The sequence below is a fragment of the Pelophylax lessonae genome (genome assembly GCF_965119305.1).
Source record: "Pelophylax lessonae genome assembly, chromosome: 4".
Classification (NCBI taxonomy): Eukaryota; Metazoa; Chordata; class Amphibia; order Anura; family Ranidae; genus Pelophylax; species Pelophylax lessonae.
The window spans coordinates 60,203,798-60,222,687 of NC_138771.1; the positions used below are offsets into that span (position 1 = coordinate 60,203,798).

The window sequence follows — 18,890 nt, forward strand, 5'->3', positions numbered from 1 at the left end:
CGTCACCTATGGCTCCATTTGTGACAAAAGAGATGGTGGGGGGAAGATGTTGCTCTACCTCTTTTGTCTGAAGAGATCCCAGTCTGAAGCTGTTAACAGTGAAAGTGGTCCTTCAGGGCACCATAGAAGTGATTGCGTGGTTATAGAGTTGCCTGGATCACTTCTACAAGACAACCAATAGTTGGCCATAAAACAACATGCTGCAGCCATGATTTGTGCTAACCACTTACTAACAAGCTGTATACTGTATATAGGTAAGGCAGTCAGCAAGTGGAAAGGAGATGTCTGATTTTTAGCTTCAGCTTGTTTCAGCTGTGAGCACTTTCCTGAGACAAGCAACAGCAAGAGGAATGCAGAGGGAGGGGGGATGGATCAGCCTTTGTATTGCTCTTGCCATTGCTTATCTCTAAAAAATGCTCATAGCCAAGACAAGCTGCAGCTATGAATCAGCCGTCTCCTTCATAGCTGTTGTCTGATCGTCCATATGAGGGGGGGTCAGTAGGTCAGACCTCCGAACTTGGGTTAGGAAGCTATTGGAAGCATGGGACCAAGTACTACATGTACTCTGCACCACAGGGAACTGTAAGGAAAAAAAATAAATTATGATAGATTTTCTTGAATCTTTACAGCGAGGAAGGTCACTGCTCCAGGACCAGATCCCCACTGAATGTCTCGTCATTTGCATACTATGCGCAGCACCCCATCCAGGCAGAGTAGGCAATGAAAGGCTTGAAGCTTTGCTAAAGTACACAGCACACTAGGTGGCCTGTGCATATTATTTTTAAAATTAAATTTCCTCTTCCAATGACTTTTTGATCTGAACTATAGAAGAAAAAAACAGAACATCATTTTGTACACTTATTCATAATTACTCAGCCAGGCTTAATAAGTAAATGTTTTCTTTCCGGTAAGCAAACAGATATTTTTCTTCGGAAATTTAACATACAGCTTGGCCATAAAATGCGAGATTTGTCTTAAAGATAATTAATTTTTGCTTTGGTTCTTCGGAACAATATTTACACTCAATATTTTTTATAACGATTGCACATTTAATTTAATTCAGCCGGTTTAATTAGTCTGTGTAAACTTCACTCCTTGCTGTTTGTTTTGTTATTATCAGCTGCTATTAATAAGATATATTTTAATGAGTTTGAATCGCATTAAGGATAACAGATAACGTACCCGACCGATTCTTTCTCCGAGAATGACTTCTTCATGTTCCAATACCCATTTGTCCTGATAGGGAGGAAAATTAAAGGAAAACAATTATTTGTCATTGTAACTAACAATAAAATAACTGTAGATTGTTTCACGATTATTTACATTTGTACTGCTAGTCTCTTGCAGTCAGCCTGGAAATCTTTTATTTTTTGGATAGAGCACATAAATCTGGCTCCCTCTGTGCCTCATGGGATGCAGTACCAATCTGAAGGTATTTACTGTTTATTACTGATATAGCGTTGATAATGTAGGCAGCACTCTACATATATTGTACATTCACATCAGTCCCTGCTCTCAAGGAGCTTACAATCCATGGTCCCTATCTCATGAAGCACCCTTGTCCAAAACAGGGGCTATCAGTACATTTAGCTGTGCTAGGTGGTAACTAACCTGGCTGATTTGTAGTCTTAGTGATCATTTGGGTTTTCTTTTAAGCCTGGTTAAGGCCCCTTTCACACAGGCGGACCGTTCAGATCCGCCTGTTCGTTTTTTTGGCGGATCTGAACGGTCCCCCCATGCATTCCTATGGGGGATCCGATGGCAGCGGAGACATGTCCGCTGACATCCGACCTGATCCGATACGTCAAATCTGGACGGATGGACACCCTATTTTCCATCCGTCCAGCGGATCGGATGGGATCGGATGAAAACGGACCGACGGTCCGTTCCCGTCCGATTTCCCCCATAGAGATGCATGGGGAACTGACAGCTGTGTCTCCGCACACAGCGCGGACACACAGCTGTCATTCTCCTGCTCAGCGGGGGATCGGTGGATCGATCCCCCGCTGAGAAAAACGGAATCCGTCCGACGGACGGATAGTGTGAAAGGGGCCTTAGCTGTGGTTCCTCCCTTCTATCAATAGGTGGCACTGTTACCTTTGGCATTATGAGCTACAGGTTATGAATAGAGTGGGACGAACGGTTTGGGCTGAGCAAAAAAAGTTCAGCCCAAACATCGCCCGTTCGTTCAGTTTTATTTGGACAGATATAGTGGCCTTTCATGCATCCAAAGTTTATTCATTTTGGACTCTTTGTGCCAGTTCACACTATAGCGATGTCAGACATTGTATGTGATTTGCACCGCACTTCTCTGTAAATCACATGCGATGTCTGTGCGATGTGAATTCAGCCATACAGATTGTTGTATGGCTGAATTTGCATCGCATTCGGACCAAAGTCGTGCAGAACCCTTTTTTTGGTCCTCACCAGAATTGGATCGCATGGGTGTTCACACCTCTGCAATCTGATTCCTGTCCAAATTGACAGTTTGAACTGCGATATGCGAAATAATCTGGGGGTGTCGTTAACTTTGTATTGACACTCCCTGCAGTTTGCATATGGCAGTGTGAACTGCCTGTAAGTCGGGTGCAATGTGGGAACCCGCAGTGGATTCGCAAGGTTCCCGGATCGCACCAGTGTGAACTGGCACTTTGGTTATCTTCTTGAACACAATTTCTATTCTTTTGATGGGATTTATTATCGCCAATGGTGTGGTGCGTCTACGGGCGCTAGATTTTCGCCCTCTCTCTCTCGCCAACTTATAAATGGGTTGGTGGGAGAGGGTTCACATCTATGGTGAGGGTAACCCATACAGGTCCAGCATTAAATTGTTCTATCACTACATAGATGATCTGATTTTTATCTTTGATGGAGCTGGGCTTGTCATTGGAATATTTATAGAATATTCTAATAGCAATGAATTAAACCGAAGATTCACAGAACAACAAAGCAATCAAGCTATACAATATTTGGATGTGGCATTATCACATAGTGGGGGCAAAGTGAGAACCAATCTATACAAAAAAACATTGTCAGGTAATGCCATTCTCAGAGCTGACTATGGAAATCCCAGACATACCATCATCGGTATTCCAAGGGGTCAGATGCTGAGGATTCGCCGCAAGTGGATTACCAGTATGAGTCTGAACAAATGTATCAGCGTGCTGGACATTGCTGGGGCCACACCCAAGGAGAACCTCTTGAGGGGTAAGAGAAAAAGGGCTGGCAATTGTGGTGCACCAGTATTTTCCACAGATTATAGCATGGCATTTTACAAGGTGAGCAAAATTGTAGAGAAGTACATTCCAGTGCTAGATCAGGATGAGGTCTACACCAAAGTTCTTAAAAATGGGATTAAAGTGGTGTCACAACGAGCCCCTACTTTGGGACAGTCTTTATCCCCTAGTTACTTTTCATCATAAAGAGACCCGGTAACACACATTGGTTAAGCTTCAGAGGCAAATTCAAATGTGGTGCAAATGATTGTCCATGTTGTATGAGAATTATTGAGGGGGACAAATTTAGATCTAGCACAAGTGGAAGAGAGTATGGTGTAAAATTTTTCATTAATTGTAATACAACAAATGTGATACTCATCACATGTCAGGAGAAGAACCAGGTGGTTACACCTTACACATTTTTATGAATAAAGAAGGGGGCTGTTAGCGCCATCTGGAGGGTGTGTTGGTCTGTATCTTTGTATGTGGTGTGAGATATATATATATATATATATATATTAGTGATCGGCCAATATCGTTTTTTTAATGCTGATACCGATATTTTGGTAATCGGATATCTGTATCGGCCGATATTTTCGGACATGTAAAAAAAAATGTATTTTTTATTTTTCCCTGGTACTCCTTGTGGAGAGATCTGGGGGTCTAAAAGACCCCAAACCCCTCCTCGGCACTGAAAAGCATTCAAAACGCCAAGTTTGGCTGTTTTGAATGTTGTCAGTTTTTTTAATGTGGCGCCGAGTACCCGGAAGTGATGTCATTACATCACTTCCGAGTTTTTTTACATGGAGACCCGATTAGAGCCGAATGCAGCTGTGATCGGGTATTCGGCGGCTGTGCAGGTAGGATGCCGGTGGGACGGGAGACCCGGGAGAGCAGTGGAAAGTGGCGGGAGGGGCGTCCCCTCCCGCTCCTTGTAATGACAAACATCGATTGTCATTACAAGACAGCCGACCATCAGCTATGGACGCCCGTACCGGGTGGTGATGCCTCTAGCTGCAGGCATCACCCCGGTACAAGCACTTTCCCGAAATATCAGCAATATCGGAAACCTCAGGGGCCGATTCCGATATATCGGTGGTGCCGATAATCGGTCGAACCCTAATATATATATATATATATATATATATATATATATATATATATATATGTGTGTGTGTGTGTGTGTATGTATATATATATATATATATATATATATATATATATATATATATATATATATATATATATATATATATATATATATACACACAGTGGCATTTTATGAACAGCCTTCATGGTACAGACGATCGTTAATATCACAACACATTTAACACATTGTATTGAGTCAATAAGTAAGTTTGGTATTATACCTGTATTTGATTCATACAAGGATCATTCCTTTTTTGTCCAACTGTACCATTTCTTTCGTGCAACTGTACCTTTTGTGTATGGGATTCCCAGGGGTCTGTTTTTTGTTGGATTTTTTTTTATCTTTCTTTGATCTTTTATCAATATTTTGTTTTTATTGATTCTTTTGTCCGTTTTTGAATTTTTGGACACTCTATTTCATCTAACATATTTTGTTGTTTACCAAACCGTTGCATTAAGTGACCAGAGTGTTCTGGCTGGGGTGCCATCCCCCTGTCAGAACACATTAGCACAGTGGGGGAGATTGCTGTACTAACATTGCATAGTTAGTACAACGGCTCCTCCTGAGCTGTTAGTTTTTGCCTGAACAAAAAAAAAAAAAACTAGTAGTATGTACTAGGCTTCAACTAGGCTTCAAAAGATTTACACTGGAGTGCCAGAGTGCCTATCTCAATATATACAGAACAGAAGCAGATAGGATAATGTATCATTTGCCAAAATCAAAACATATAAATGATATAGGAAGCCTGTTTACTACCAACAATACTTGAGTTTCACCATAATGTATGGATTCTGTTTACAAAGTTGACATTTTTGTTACATGAAAAAAAAAAAAAAACAAGTTTGCTACATACATTGATTCTTACAGTACAAATAAGGATAATAAGGATAATCTCTTTTGTTTGGGAAAAGTGATAAAAATATAGATTCCTACCTTTACAATGGCTTTATTAAGGATAACACCACTCTTCTTGGTGACCATTTGTTTGGTCTTTAGAAAATGGTCAATCAGCAAAGGAATGGTTGAAAAGCCTTCACCTTCCAGCCTGTACATGTTCTAAGGAATAAAAATAATAAAAAATCAAACGTCATTGGGAGGTCTCTGTAGAGTTTCACCTGTAGATTCCTATTTTTATGTGTTACAATTGTATTTAGTTAGTAATATTCCCAAAAGAGAAGCAACCAGGAAGCTGAAAACGGTAATATCCTTACAATATACTGTATGTATGAGAACAGTGTAATAATTTGTATTGCTGCGGAATAATCAGCGACTCTCAAAATCTTTTTCTTCTTTTGCCACAGATCCAAAATCACCTCTTATCTGACTATGGCTGATTAGAGATTGATTACTCAGAATTGGAGGGGAACCCTTAGGTTTCATATCCAGTTTTCCATGGAAGGGTTCCTCCACAGATTTCTATGGGTTCCCTGAGCAATGAACTCTCCAGTAAGTCCCCATTGACATCAATAATATTTTTAGCAAGTAGGTGAACATCCTTCCCATTGACCATCTACATTGACCACCTATACATCTTTATAAGAGAGTCCTTCTCTACTGACCACCAACATAAGAGAGCATTTCACCGACCACCAATCGAAGAATTCTCTTCAATTCTGACCTCCAGTGTTAGGGGGCGTGTCACTGATCATTAATGTAAGAAGGCATTTCTTCACTGATCAACATGTTAAAGAATACAACAATTTTAACTGCCCACATTTATTTTCGGTCCTTTATAATATTATGTTTCATATTATTATTACTGAAAATCATTTTGTGGTACAAAGCAGTTTTGGGTGTCAAATATGCAAAGTGCATCGCATTCCTTATTTTTTTTTTTAATTCTTATATCTACAACTTGCTTTTTATGTTTATGTACAGTGAGCTGTAGATAAAGTAACTATTACCTGCGGTTCCTGGAGACCTGACATTTTTTTGAAGGGTACATTCATGTTAAAAAGCTTGGGAAACGCTGCTCTAGCCAGATAAGGTATAACATACAATTGAGAAAATATGTATACCAAGGCAGGGCTAAAAACACCAATAAAAATGTATATATAAATAACATCAAATAAGGGAATCTAAAAATATGGGACACAATCAAAGAATCAAATAAATATTATGTCCATTTAACCACTTAAGCCCCGGAAGATTTTACCCCCTTCCTGACCAGGGGGTTTTTTGCGATTTTTTACTGCATGACTTTAACGGACAATTGCGGGGTCGTGCAAACGAATTTGACATCCTTTTTTCCCCACAAACAGAGCTTTCTTTTGGTGGTATTTGATCACCTGTGCGATTTTTTGATCATGCGCTATAAACAAAAAAAGAGCGTAAATTTTGCAAAAATTACAATATTTTTCACATTTTTTTATATGAAATTCCCCCAAAAAAATTTAAAAATCAAAATTTTTTAACATTTTCGGTCAATTTTTTTTATGCTACATATGTTTGGTAAAAAAAAAAAAAAAAAAAAAAAAAAAAAATCGCAAAAATTTTTGATTATTTTGATATTTTGATTGGTTTGCGCAAAAGTTAGTGCGTTTACTAATAAAGGGAAAGATTTTTGTCATTTTTGGTGTTTTTTTTAACGAGTTATGGCGGCGATCTGCAATTTTTTTGCGGGACTGCGACATTGCGGCGGACAGATCGGACCCTTGACTGACATTTTTGACACTTTTGGGTTACCAGTGACATTACTGCAGTAATCAGTGCTATACATATGCTGCACTGTTACTGTAAAAATGACACTGGCAGGAAAGGGGTTAACTGTATTGGAGAGGGAGGGGCTAAGTGTGTCCTAGGGGCATGTTTCTAACTGTGATGGGACATGGCTACTAGTGTAAAAACAGAGATCAACGGTCCTACATAGTAGAACCGTCTGATCTCCATTTTTACACAGGGGAGGAGGTTTACATTAGCCGCCTGCCTTTCTCCCTTCCCGATCACGATCGCAAGTGACCGGCGGACATCGGGTCCACCGGTCACACGCACTGACTTGTTAGGGAACGAGCCAGGGCGGGCGCGCGCCTCAGCGGGCGCACGCTCGCTCGCCTCAGCGGGCGCACGTTTGCCCGCTATTGGCTCACAAGCCGTTGACCGGCTAGTGACGTACCGGTACGTCACTTTGTCTGGCTGGGGCTGACCGCCGCAGTTTATGTACTTGCGGCGGTCGGGAAGTGGCTAACTATCCATAAATAATACTAATAAAAAGTCCCACTGATGTGCTTGATAAAAATTAAAACATGGTGCTCCACTCCAAATGAAAGATGCAATGACGCTCCAGACAAAGTGAGAGAGAGATCCTCAGCACACCCCTTTGATGTTCTTAAAGAGGAAGTAAACCCTCCTCTGCAACTTGTACCTATAGGTAAGCCTATGATAAGGCTTACCTATAGGTACGGTCAGGGCTTTTTTTCTCAGTGAAAAGGTGCTGGAACTCCCCCCTACCCACCTCCGAACACCATCCCTTGTTTCCAACCTCTACCCACCTCCAAGCACCACCTCATTTAAGGAATACAGAGCCAAGTATCATTTTGCTGTGCTAAGTAATTTGTATGGAATTTGTTAATGATAACAAGAAGAGCTGTAAAGTAGACCCCCCCTTCAGCCAGCAGCAATATACCCCCCCCCCCCAGCAATATTAGATTCCCCCAGCAACTGTCGACGCCCCCTGCAACAAAATATCACCCAAGCAACAATAGACCCCTGGCAACAACAACAGATCTTCCAAAAGCCAGCGTCAATAGACTTTCCAGCAGTTAGGTACAATAGATCCCTCCCACAATAGTAGATCCCTTCCAGCAACAATAGACCGCCTTGAAAAAACAGATCCACTGCAACATGAGATCCCCAACATCCAGCATCAGTAGACCCTACAGCCCACCCCTTGCCATTACATAAATTCAGTGCAGGAGGTGCCGGAACTGCGTTCCCCCACGTTCCTACTGAAAAAAATCCCTGGGTACTGTAAATATCTCCTAAACATGTACCGTTTAGGAGATATTTACTTTGCATGCAGCCAGTGACGTCACTGGCGCATGCGCTCTGAAGGAACGGCCGCTTGTGCCATTCCTTCAGAGTCCTGTGCCGTGACCGTCGGCTCCCATGCGTGATGTCATCGCAGCTTCAGCCAATCAGATGGCCGGATGCCGCAAACCCAGAAGAAGGGTGACCGAACATGTCACCCGTGAGAGAGGTGAGCGGGCGGCACTGCGGGGCTTCGTTCTAAGATAAGTATTTCATAGTGAGCTAGTATGCAATGCATACTAGCTCATTATGTGTTTGTCTTTCAGGTGTTTGTTTTTTTAACCACTTTACCACCGGAGGATTTTGCTGTCGTCTGGGCCACTTTTTGCGATTCGGCACTGTGCAACTTTAACGGACAATTGCGCAGTCGTGCGACTCCGTACCCAAATGAAATTGACGTCCTTTTTTTCCCACAAATAGAGCTTTCTTTTGGTGGTATTTGATCACCTGAGCGATTTTTACTTTTTGCGCTATAAACAAAAAAAATAGCGTAAATTTTGAAAAAATAACAATATTTTTCACATTTTTTTATATGAAATTCCCCCCCAAAAAAATGTAAAAATCAAACTTTTTTTACATTTTTGGCCAATTTGTTTTCTGCTACCTATGTTTGGTAAAAAAAATTGGTTTGCGCAAAAGTTGTTGCGTTTACTAACTAAGGGAAAGATTTTTGTCATTTTTATTGTTTGTTTTTTTTAACGAATAATGGCGGCGATCTGTGATTTTTTTTGCGGGACTGCGACATTGCGGTGGACAGATCGGACCCCTGACTGACATTTTTGACACTTTTGGGGGTACCAGTGACATTACTACAGTAATCAGTGCTATAAATATGCACTGTTACTGTAAAAATGACACTGGCAGGGAAGGGGTTACTTTTTATTGGTGATCAAGGGGTTAATGTATGCCTGGTGCTTACTGACGTGTGTGGGGGGAGGGGACTATGTGACACAGGGACAGATTGCAGGTTCAGCTATGCTGAACCCTGCAATCTGACCCTGCCTGTCACTTAGGAGATCCGCCCGCTTGTGTTTACACAAGCAGGCGGATCTCCACACTCGATTTCCCGACGATCAGGGAAGAGCAGCGGTGATCGCCGCGGCTCCTCCCCTGGCCCGACTCCCGCTGTGACTGAATACAGCGGGAGCGAGCGAGAGAGGGGAATGTCTGGTGACGTAGTACTACGTCGCCAGACGTTATCGAGCCACTTTGCCGCAGTACAGCTCTAGTGAGCAGTGCGGAAGTGGTTACAAAAAAAATTCTGAGGTTTACAACCTCTTTAATCTCATAAATTGAATTCCTCCACTAATCTGGATCCACTAAGCTCCACAGAACATGGGTGTAATATACTCAATTGCAGGTGTTAATACTCCAGTTGAGGATAGTGCATTATTACACCCATGTTCTGTGGAGCTTTGTGGATCCAAAGAGTGGAGGAATTCAATTTATGTGATGTAAGTGCAATACCTTTATGCTCTGGTGAGTTTCTGCTGTCCAAAGGGGTGTGCTGAGGATCTCTATTAACTTGGGCTCAATTCACTAAAGATTATCTCATGAAATAATTGAATCACATGAAACATTTTCTCCAATTAACTAATGAGATGCTGAAAATATCAATTCACTATCACCTTATGAGTGATTTACAGTGGGTACGGAAAGTATTCAGACCCCCTTAAAATTTTTCACTCTTTGTTATATTGCAGCCATTTGCTAAAATCATTTAGGTTCATTCTTCTTCCTCATGAATGTACACATAGCACCCCATACTGACAGAAAAACACAGAATTGTTGACATTGTTGCAGATTTATTAAAAAAGAAAAACAGAAATATCACTTGGTCCTAAGTATTCAGACCCTTTGCTGTGACACTCATATATTTAACTCAGGTGCTTTCCATTTCTTCTGATCATCCTTGAGATGGTTCTACACCTTCATTTGAGTCTAGCTGTGTTTGATTATACTGATTGGACTTGATTAGGAAAGCCACACACCTGTCTATATAAGACCTTCCAGATCACAATGCATGTCAGAGCAAATGAGAATCATGAGGTCAAAGGAACTGCCTGAAGAGCTCAGAGACAGAATTGTGGCAAGGCACAGATCTGGCCAAAGTTACAAAAAGATTTCTGCTGCACTTAAGGTTCCTAAGAGCACAGTGGCCTCCATAATCCTCAAATGGAAGACGTTTGGGATGACCAGAACCCTTCCTAGAGCTGGCCGTCCGGCCAAACTGAGCTATCGGGGGAGAAGAGCCTTGGTGAGAGAGGTAAAGAAGAATCCAAAGATCACTGTGGCTGAGCTCCAGAGATGCAGTCAGGAGATGGGAGAAAGTTGTAGAAAGTCAACCATCACTGCAGCCCTCCACCAGTCGGGGCTTTATGGCAGAGTGGCCCGACGGAAGCCTCTCCTCAGTGTAAGATACATGAAAGCCCGCATGGAGTTTGCTAAAAAACACCTGAAGGACTCCAAGATGGTGAGAAATAAGATTCTCTGGTCTGATGAGACCAAAATAGAACTTTTTGGCCTTAATTCTAAGCGGTATGTGTGGAGAAAACCAGGCACTGCTCATCACCTGTCCAATACAGTCCCAACAGTGAAGCATGGTGGTGGCAGCATCATGCTGTGGGGGTGTTTTTCAGCTGCAGGGACAGGACGACTGGTTGCAATCGAGGGAAAGATGAATGCGGCCAAGTACAGGGATATCCTGGACAAAAACCTTCTCCAGAGTGCTCTGGACCTCAGACTGGGCCGAAGGTTTACCTTCCAACAAGACAATGACCCTAAGCAAACAGCTAAAATAACGAAGGAGTGGCTTCACAACAACTCCGTGACTGTTCTTGAATGGCCCAGCCAGAGCCCTGACTTAAATCCAATTGAGCATCTCTGGAGAGACCTAAAAATGGCTGTCCACCAACGTTTACCATCCAACCTGACAGAACTGGAGAGGATCTGCAAGGAGGAATGGCAGAGGATCCCCAAATCCAGGTGTGAAAGACTTGTTGCATCTTTCCCAAAAAGACTCCTGGCTGTATTAGATCAAAAGAGGGCTTCTACTAAATACTGAGCAAAGGGTCTGAATACTTAGGACCATGTGATATTTCAGTTTTTCTTTTTTAATAAATCTGCAACAATGTCAACAATTCTGTGTTTTTCTGTCAGTATGGGGTGCTATGTGTACATTCATCAGGAAGAAGAATGAACCTAAATGATTTTAGCAAATGGCTGCAATATAACAAAGAGTGAAAAATTTAAGGGGGTGTGAATACTTTCCATACCCACTGTACCTTACAAACCAAAGACCTGAAGTGAATAACACATAAAGCAGCAATAAGTCAATTCATTAAGGAAATAAATAAATGCATGAGCTAATTAAGTAGTGGTCCAGACATGAGGTATTTAGGGAATGTGAAAATGTAATAGCCAATTTGGAGTAGTCTTTAACTTTTTTGGATCAGTTTCTCAACAGTAATGAATAGAAACCTAAATATGGATAAACACAGAATCTTCGGGGCTGATTTACTAACTAAAGTATAACTAAAGGCAGAGTTTTGGATGAAGTGGAGATGGATTAGCACCCCTGTCAGGTTTTTAAAGAAGCTTGTCAGTGTGAAACCCGTCAACCATGGTCTGTGTCCTCGTCCTGGTGGCAGTTTTATACATGTTTCAATAAATCTATTGGACCGGCGAAGGTGTACAGACAATTTATTTCCCAAGTTTTTTATTGCTGTCTGTGTCCCCATTAGGGAGATTCACCCTCTCTATTTGTCCTGCTTACCATTATCATTGAAAGTGAAAGAAAATCCCAGACAGACTTTGGCTGTCCCCAGAAAAGTATTAGAGGGGAAATTTTCCAATGGGCAGGGCTGTACCTTGGCCTAGGCCGACAAGGCCCAGGCCTAGGGCGGCACTTTGCAGGGGAGGGGGGGGGGCATCACCAAAATATGCCCCTGAGTGGGATCAGTGTATATATAATACATGGGGGTCAGTGTATATATAATATATGGGGATCAGTGTATATATAATACATGGGGTGATAGGGGGGGGGGGGTCAGTGTATATATAATATATGGGGGGTCGGTGTATATATAATATATGGGGGGCCAGTGTATATATAATACATGGGGTGATGGGGGGGGGGGTCAATGTATATAAAGTATAACACATAGGGGTCAGTGTATATATAATGTATGGGGGTCAGTGTATATATAATACATGGGATGATAGGGGGGGGATCAGTGTATATATAACATATAGGGGTCAGTGTATATATAATACATGGGGGTCAGTGTATATATAATACATGGGGTGATAGGGGGGATTAGTGTATATATAATATATGGGGGGTCAGTGTATATATAATATATGGGGGGTCAGTGTATATATAATATATGGGGGGGTCAGTGTATATATAATATATGGGGGGCCAGTGTATAATACATGGGGTGATGGGGGGTCAATGTAAATACAGTATAACACATAGGGGTCAGTGTATATATAATGTATGGGGGTCAGTGTATATATAATACATGGGGTGATAGGGGGGGATCAGTGTATATATAACACATAGGGGTCAGTGTATATATAATATATGGGGGGTCAGTGTATATATAATACATGGGGGTCAGTGTATATGTAATACATGGGGTGATGGGGAGGCATTGTATAATAAATGGGGGGTCAGGGGGCAGTCCACCAGTCTGCCTGCCTGCAAGAAGAACCGGGGCTTCAATAATAATAACAGATGAAGGGGTGGATCTTATACAGGAAGGGGTGAGACAAATTTAGATGGGGGCGCCCAATTTTAGTCTTGCCTAACCAAAATACACCACTGCCAATGGGGATTCTGGTTCTGGTGACCTAGGGGTCTCCAAGGGATTCTTTCATTTTAGAGGGATTTTCTCTCACTTCCTGTTTTGGCTATGGGACAGAAGTAAAGGGAAATCTCCCTAATGACAAAGCTGTCTTTTTTATTGGTGGAAAAACAGAATAAGTAAATATATATGTATATGTGATTTTTAAAACTTTTTTTTATTCAATATTTGACATTTATAAAGATATTCTGTATTTACCTAGTATTTGATCCTGCACTTCCGGGTCTGGGGCGCACCTAATATCCGCCGGCACCCGCCGATGCCTCGGTACACAAGTAAAACAGCGTTCTGCCTATGTAAACAAGTTGCCAGTACAGGAGACATGGATCTTGTGTCTCTGCTAAGCTGCAGAGACTGTACTGACTTGTGAGTTGGGCATATTTCTACATTTTACCTCTTTATTAGCACTAAAAACTCACAGGGGTTCTAATCCTTCTCCACTGTATCCATCCTGCTGGTTATTATGTCGTGAGATAAAATACCACATGGCTTCATTAGTAAAATACTTTACATTTTGATGAAATACCCCATGCCTTATTTTAGTAGTGTTTTTTGTGAATTGCAAAAAAAGTGTGAAAAAATCTATGAGTTATTTCATCTCAGATTTTAGGAGTAAAATAACTATTTATTCTTAAAACCGTGTGATTTTATTTAATTATTCAAGCACATTAGAGTGGCTTTTTTTTTTTTTTTTTTATGGCTGGTGAAATGGACATTATATTTTTTTGGTTCTTTGATTTTGTCTGATATTTTTCGATTCACTTTTTTGATGTTATTTAATTTACATTTTTATTGGTGTTTTTAGTCCTGCCTTGGTATACATATTTTCTCAATTCTACACAAAAAAAAATGTTTGTGTTTAAGGTAGCAGTTGAAAATTTGTTCACTTAGCTTCGTTTCACACCTATGCAGTTTGCTTTTGATCCGTTTCTGCAGTGCTTTTTGCTCTACGCTTTGTGTTTTTGCACATACGATTTTGCCACGATTTGCATTTTTTTTCTCCAATCTGTTGTTGGGCAGATAAAAAAAAATGCAATTTGCGGCAAAATGGCACTACATGCTTTTCTGCAGCTTCTCCATTGAAGTCTATTGAACCGAAAAAGCACCATTTTGAGTTTAACTAAGATCTGACCATTTCCAAAAATGCGGTGGCTGAAAAAAGCATAGATGCAATCATAGGTAGGAGCAGCCCATTGCATTAGGGTGTGTACACCTACACACATGCCTTTCTCTGCAGCCTCAGCTGCATGGGACAGTGAATGAATAGGAAGTGCTCTGCGCTGAGCGTCTTCCTGTTCAATCACAAACTGAAGCATAGCAAACTATGTTTATGAATGAACACAATGAGTTAGTGTATTCACTGTGTTAATTTGGAAAAGGAAGGCACTGGTAAATGACATTTACCAGCCCTTTCCCCTACTCTCCATCCTGAAACACGCCAATACGGGGGAAGGCAGGGGATATTGGGCAATCGACAACGCACAAAGTGATTAGGGTGTACCCAGGCACCCAGGTCCACACCTATGGATGTGTTGCCTTATGAGGAGTTTAGGTGTCATCTCCATTAGTGGGTTGCCTGATGAGGAGTTATGTATAAATCTCCCATAGTAATTGTAAATAGATGGATGTAAATATTTATTTTTCAAGATATTGAGTGTTAATGTCAAACACATAGATGAATATTAGTGTAGATTTTTAAGTCTGACCAGCAATAGTAATTTGATTAACAAGTCCGTTGGAAATGCCACCCTGCTACTTACACTGGAAAACAAACTGATATGCAGAATAGTACCACTCTGTGCGTAAGTTCCTGTTAGCCAGACATCCTGAGGCCAAAGCAATAGTGATAATACTGTAGGCCATGTCACTCCCTTTGATATATCTTCAAAGACTTAGTCTTTAGATATGCGATGAAGGTGATCGTCTGTTCAGGGATGGGCAATTTGCCCAGCAGCTGACCTAGCATAATTAATCCCCCCCCCCAGAGAGGAGGGCTATCGAGAGGCTGGGTTATGCTAAATATAGGGGATGGGGAAATTGTCTAATACTGAATAAGATACGCCCAGAGGGAGGAGAAGGGTAAGATTGCTACACCAATCACAATGGCTCCGAGTAAGGCGATATGGATCCATATTAGTGAAGGTGGGAAGGAGAGAAAGTTTTCTTGCATGCAGACTAGGAAGAAACTCCTGGGGATGGTAACTATGGACTATATCTCTCACACTTAAAATGTATACATGCTTTTTCTCTTTTGTGTTTGAACACATGGCAGACACCATGCCTGAAGTGAAAAGGTAACCTAACTCCATGCTCATACATACATTGTATTGTAAATATGGCTATTGTGGGTAATTTGTAAATACCATATAAGCCAGGGAATTTATACTAATAATGTGTTGTAAATACTGTTTAGTGTGTAATTTGTATATATATATATATATATATATATATATATATATATATATATATATTATGTAACCCTTTCAATAAATGTGTATTGTGGATTGAACTACCTCTTTTGTGTAAAGATCTCTCAGGATCTAGATGTGTATAGGTGCATGCTACTACAATGATTGCGGTGTATGCACATTAACACATAATAAAAGGCGACAGATGTGAAGGTGTCCCTTAGGAAACCATGTTAAATGAACAGTAGTGTGTTTCCGCAAAAAGCACCAAAAAAAAACTCAGTCTTGTGGTTTATTTTTTAAAATAACTAACATGTTATACTTACCTCCTCTGTGCAGTTGGTTTTGCACAGCGTGGCTCGGATCCTCCTCTTCTAACGCCCCTCTTCACTCCTCACGGCCCCTCCCTCCTATCGAGTGCCCCCACAGCAAGCAGCTTGCTATGGGGGCCCCCCGAGCCGAGCTGCAGCTCAGTGTGTCCATTCAGACACGGAGCTGCCATTCGGCCCTGCCCTCACTCAATCCTGATTGGCTAACTGACTTTGATTGACAGCAGCCAATGGCGCAGCTGCTGTGCCTTAGCCAATCATGAGGGAGAGTCCCAGACAGCTGACATCGGACATCGCTGGATAGCTGGCTCAGGTAAATATTAGGGGGTGCTGGGGAGGCTGCTACACACAGAAGGCTTTTTATCTTAATGCATAGAATGGATTAAGATAAAAAAAAAAAACATCTGACTTTACAGCTCCTTTACCAATTATGACAAGTTTTTTGGGGTTTAGTGCTGCCCGTTTTGAAATAACATACAATTGGATACAGTAGGCTGTACTACATATTTTTCTTGCTCATTTTATACCTTACTAAGGGTAGGACCCCACTGATAAATAGAATAGCAGGTGGAATATTGGAAGTTATATAAATATAGTTGCTTACATCTGCACTTTGAATAATGAAATGTCTTGGCTGGCCATCCCAAAGCACAGAGAGTACATATTCTTGCTTCCCCTGACTCTCTCGAACAAGGAAGTCCCCTTTGTTCAATAGTAGTCCCTGGACTTCAGTCCGTGGAATAGCGCCATGGTACCAGCTCTGCTGAATGAGTGGCTTCTGGACATCAGGAATCAATTGTACAAGAGGTGGGAGCTGTAGATAAAACATACACTGTATTAGCTAGTGCCATTTTATAGAAAGTAATTCATAATTGAACATGAAATAACAGCGATTTATAAAAACAAGCAAAATATGATGGTCTCATCTTGCTGCTATTTTTCTAGAGAACATTAGATAATAAAAGCAAGTGTCAAGTTAATTGCTCTGCGCACGAACTCCATTAAAAAAACATTATCTTCCCTGTTTAAAAATAGACAAATGGTAAGAAATATAGACAATCAAATTAAAAATTTTCCAGCAAATCACAGAAAAATTTCTGAACTGCATATCCAATTTTAAAGCGTATTTTCAGTTTGGTAATCATATTTGAGAAAACCCCACTTATATGTTTGATGTGTGTTCCCATTCACACAGCATGCCTAAAAAAATTTAATATTTCTTACATAAAATGTTCCTCAGGACAAAGGGTCATGGCCGACTGCAAGGTTTTTGAACAATGTGACAGTGAGCCTGTCCCAAGCCTGTCCTCATTAGAATGGAAAAAGCACAGCTTCTACATATTTAACTCTTTGTTAGAACTGACAGTGTTCAAATCTAGTTACAACTGATGATGGTTATCTACCTGCACAGTACATACAGGGATAATTACGGCAAACACAGCTGCCCATCTTGTTCATAATTAAAGAGAGGTAACTAGGATTTTTCCCAGCTGGAGGGTCCAGAATAAAGCATCTAAAAGAGGTAAGCTGCAGTTTTTCTTTAAGGTATATATTTGAATGGGGACATGTAACAAATATAAAGTAGGTGAAATCCCAATTTGGCTGCAAAAGTGGAAATACACTTGGCTGCTGAGGCGCATAGGCCCAGGAAACACTATAACATACTAAAAACCCCCCTTGCCCCCTCCCCATATCAAAAACACACTTACAACGATTAAGTTTGAAAGGGCAAGGCCACAGCTTTATTATTTTCCAGTACCAAACAAGTAAACTTTTAGGCCAGTGCCAGTTACAGTTGTACTGTGAGCACTCTTAGGCTCCGTTCACATAGGGGCGTCGCTACTTTGCACCGCGATCTCCGAGGGGAGCGGCCACCACGGACTTCATAACATTGAAGTCTATGGCGGTCGCCTCCTGGTTGCCTCAACCACGTTCCTTCAAAAGACCCAGAATTCCCTGGGGAAGGTATTCTTAACTGAGCTCATGCCCAACCCCATACCCATGACTCCGTCCAGTCTTTTTTTCCTATATATCCTCCTGCTTAATCCAAGCTCCTGGCCATGCCCCCATCAGTCAAGGCTCTCTTTCCCTAAAGGGATTAAGAGGCCTTCATTAAGCCTTGAGTGTAGCCTTAATAATATACCCTTCAGAAAATCAGGTAGTAAGGACTTGGGAACATGCTTCAAGGTCAATAGACATGCAAAATTAGACAGAATGCAAGGTTAGTTGTAAGGAAGAAGGTCCACTGCAGGTAAACGAACCTGTTAGTGAACTCTGACTGATTTCTAAAGCATCTAAAATGGATATAGAAACCAAGATGCATTTACCCATGAACACAAAGCCTAATTAATTGGTAAAACCCAACTAGACTTTCAGTTTAAATAATTGAAAACATTCCAGGGGCATAAAAAGGTGTGCAAATTGATAAAGCAGTTTTCTTTGTAAAACAGCCACAACCCATGTAGAAAAGCATGTTCCCTGCCAGCATACTGTAGAGTAGGACCATTGCTTTCTTTTGAGCTTTGTTGATTGCAGAGCTATAGGTCTGACTCAGCAGGGAGCATGAACCTCTGCACAGAGACCACTGCTTTCTCACAAGAGAGCAAGAGTTCTTCTCTTTAGCATGCTGGCAGAGGCAAGCTTTTCTACTTAGGCTGTGGCTGCTTTCAAAACAGTAGGACTTTCCACACCTTTTATTTTTTTTATGCACCTGGAATGTATTCAGCTGGTTTCTACTAAAAGTGCAATTGGGCTTTTAACCACTTTAGCCCCAGCTGCCACAGATGTACTGCGGCAGGCTGGCGCTCCTAGGCAAAGTGCCGTACATGTACGGCGCTCGCCTGGGTGGAGCTAGGGGGCGATTGCGCGCCGCCGGAGGCGCGCTACCG

General features: G+C 41.4%; 1 protein-coding gene across 1 annotated transcript in view; it reads right to left on the minus strand.

Annotated features, from left to right (window-relative positions):
• FES (FES proto-oncogene, tyrosine kinase) overlaps positions 1 to 18,890 on the minus strand; it is a 344,941-nt gene that overhangs the window by 108,636 nt on the left and 217,415 nt on the right. Inside the window, exons 12-14 of the mRNA XM_082253226.1 lie at positions 16,607 to 16,816; positions 5,302 to 5,424; positions 1,183 to 1,236 (exon numbers count right to left, since the gene is read on the minus strand). Of these exons, the coding sequence (XP_082109352.1) occupies positions 1,183 to 1,236; positions 5,302 to 5,424; positions 16,607 to 16,816 (387 nt within the window). The remainder of the gene's footprint in view (positions 1 to 1,182; positions 1,237 to 5,301; positions 5,425 to 16,606; positions 16,817 to 18,890) is intronic.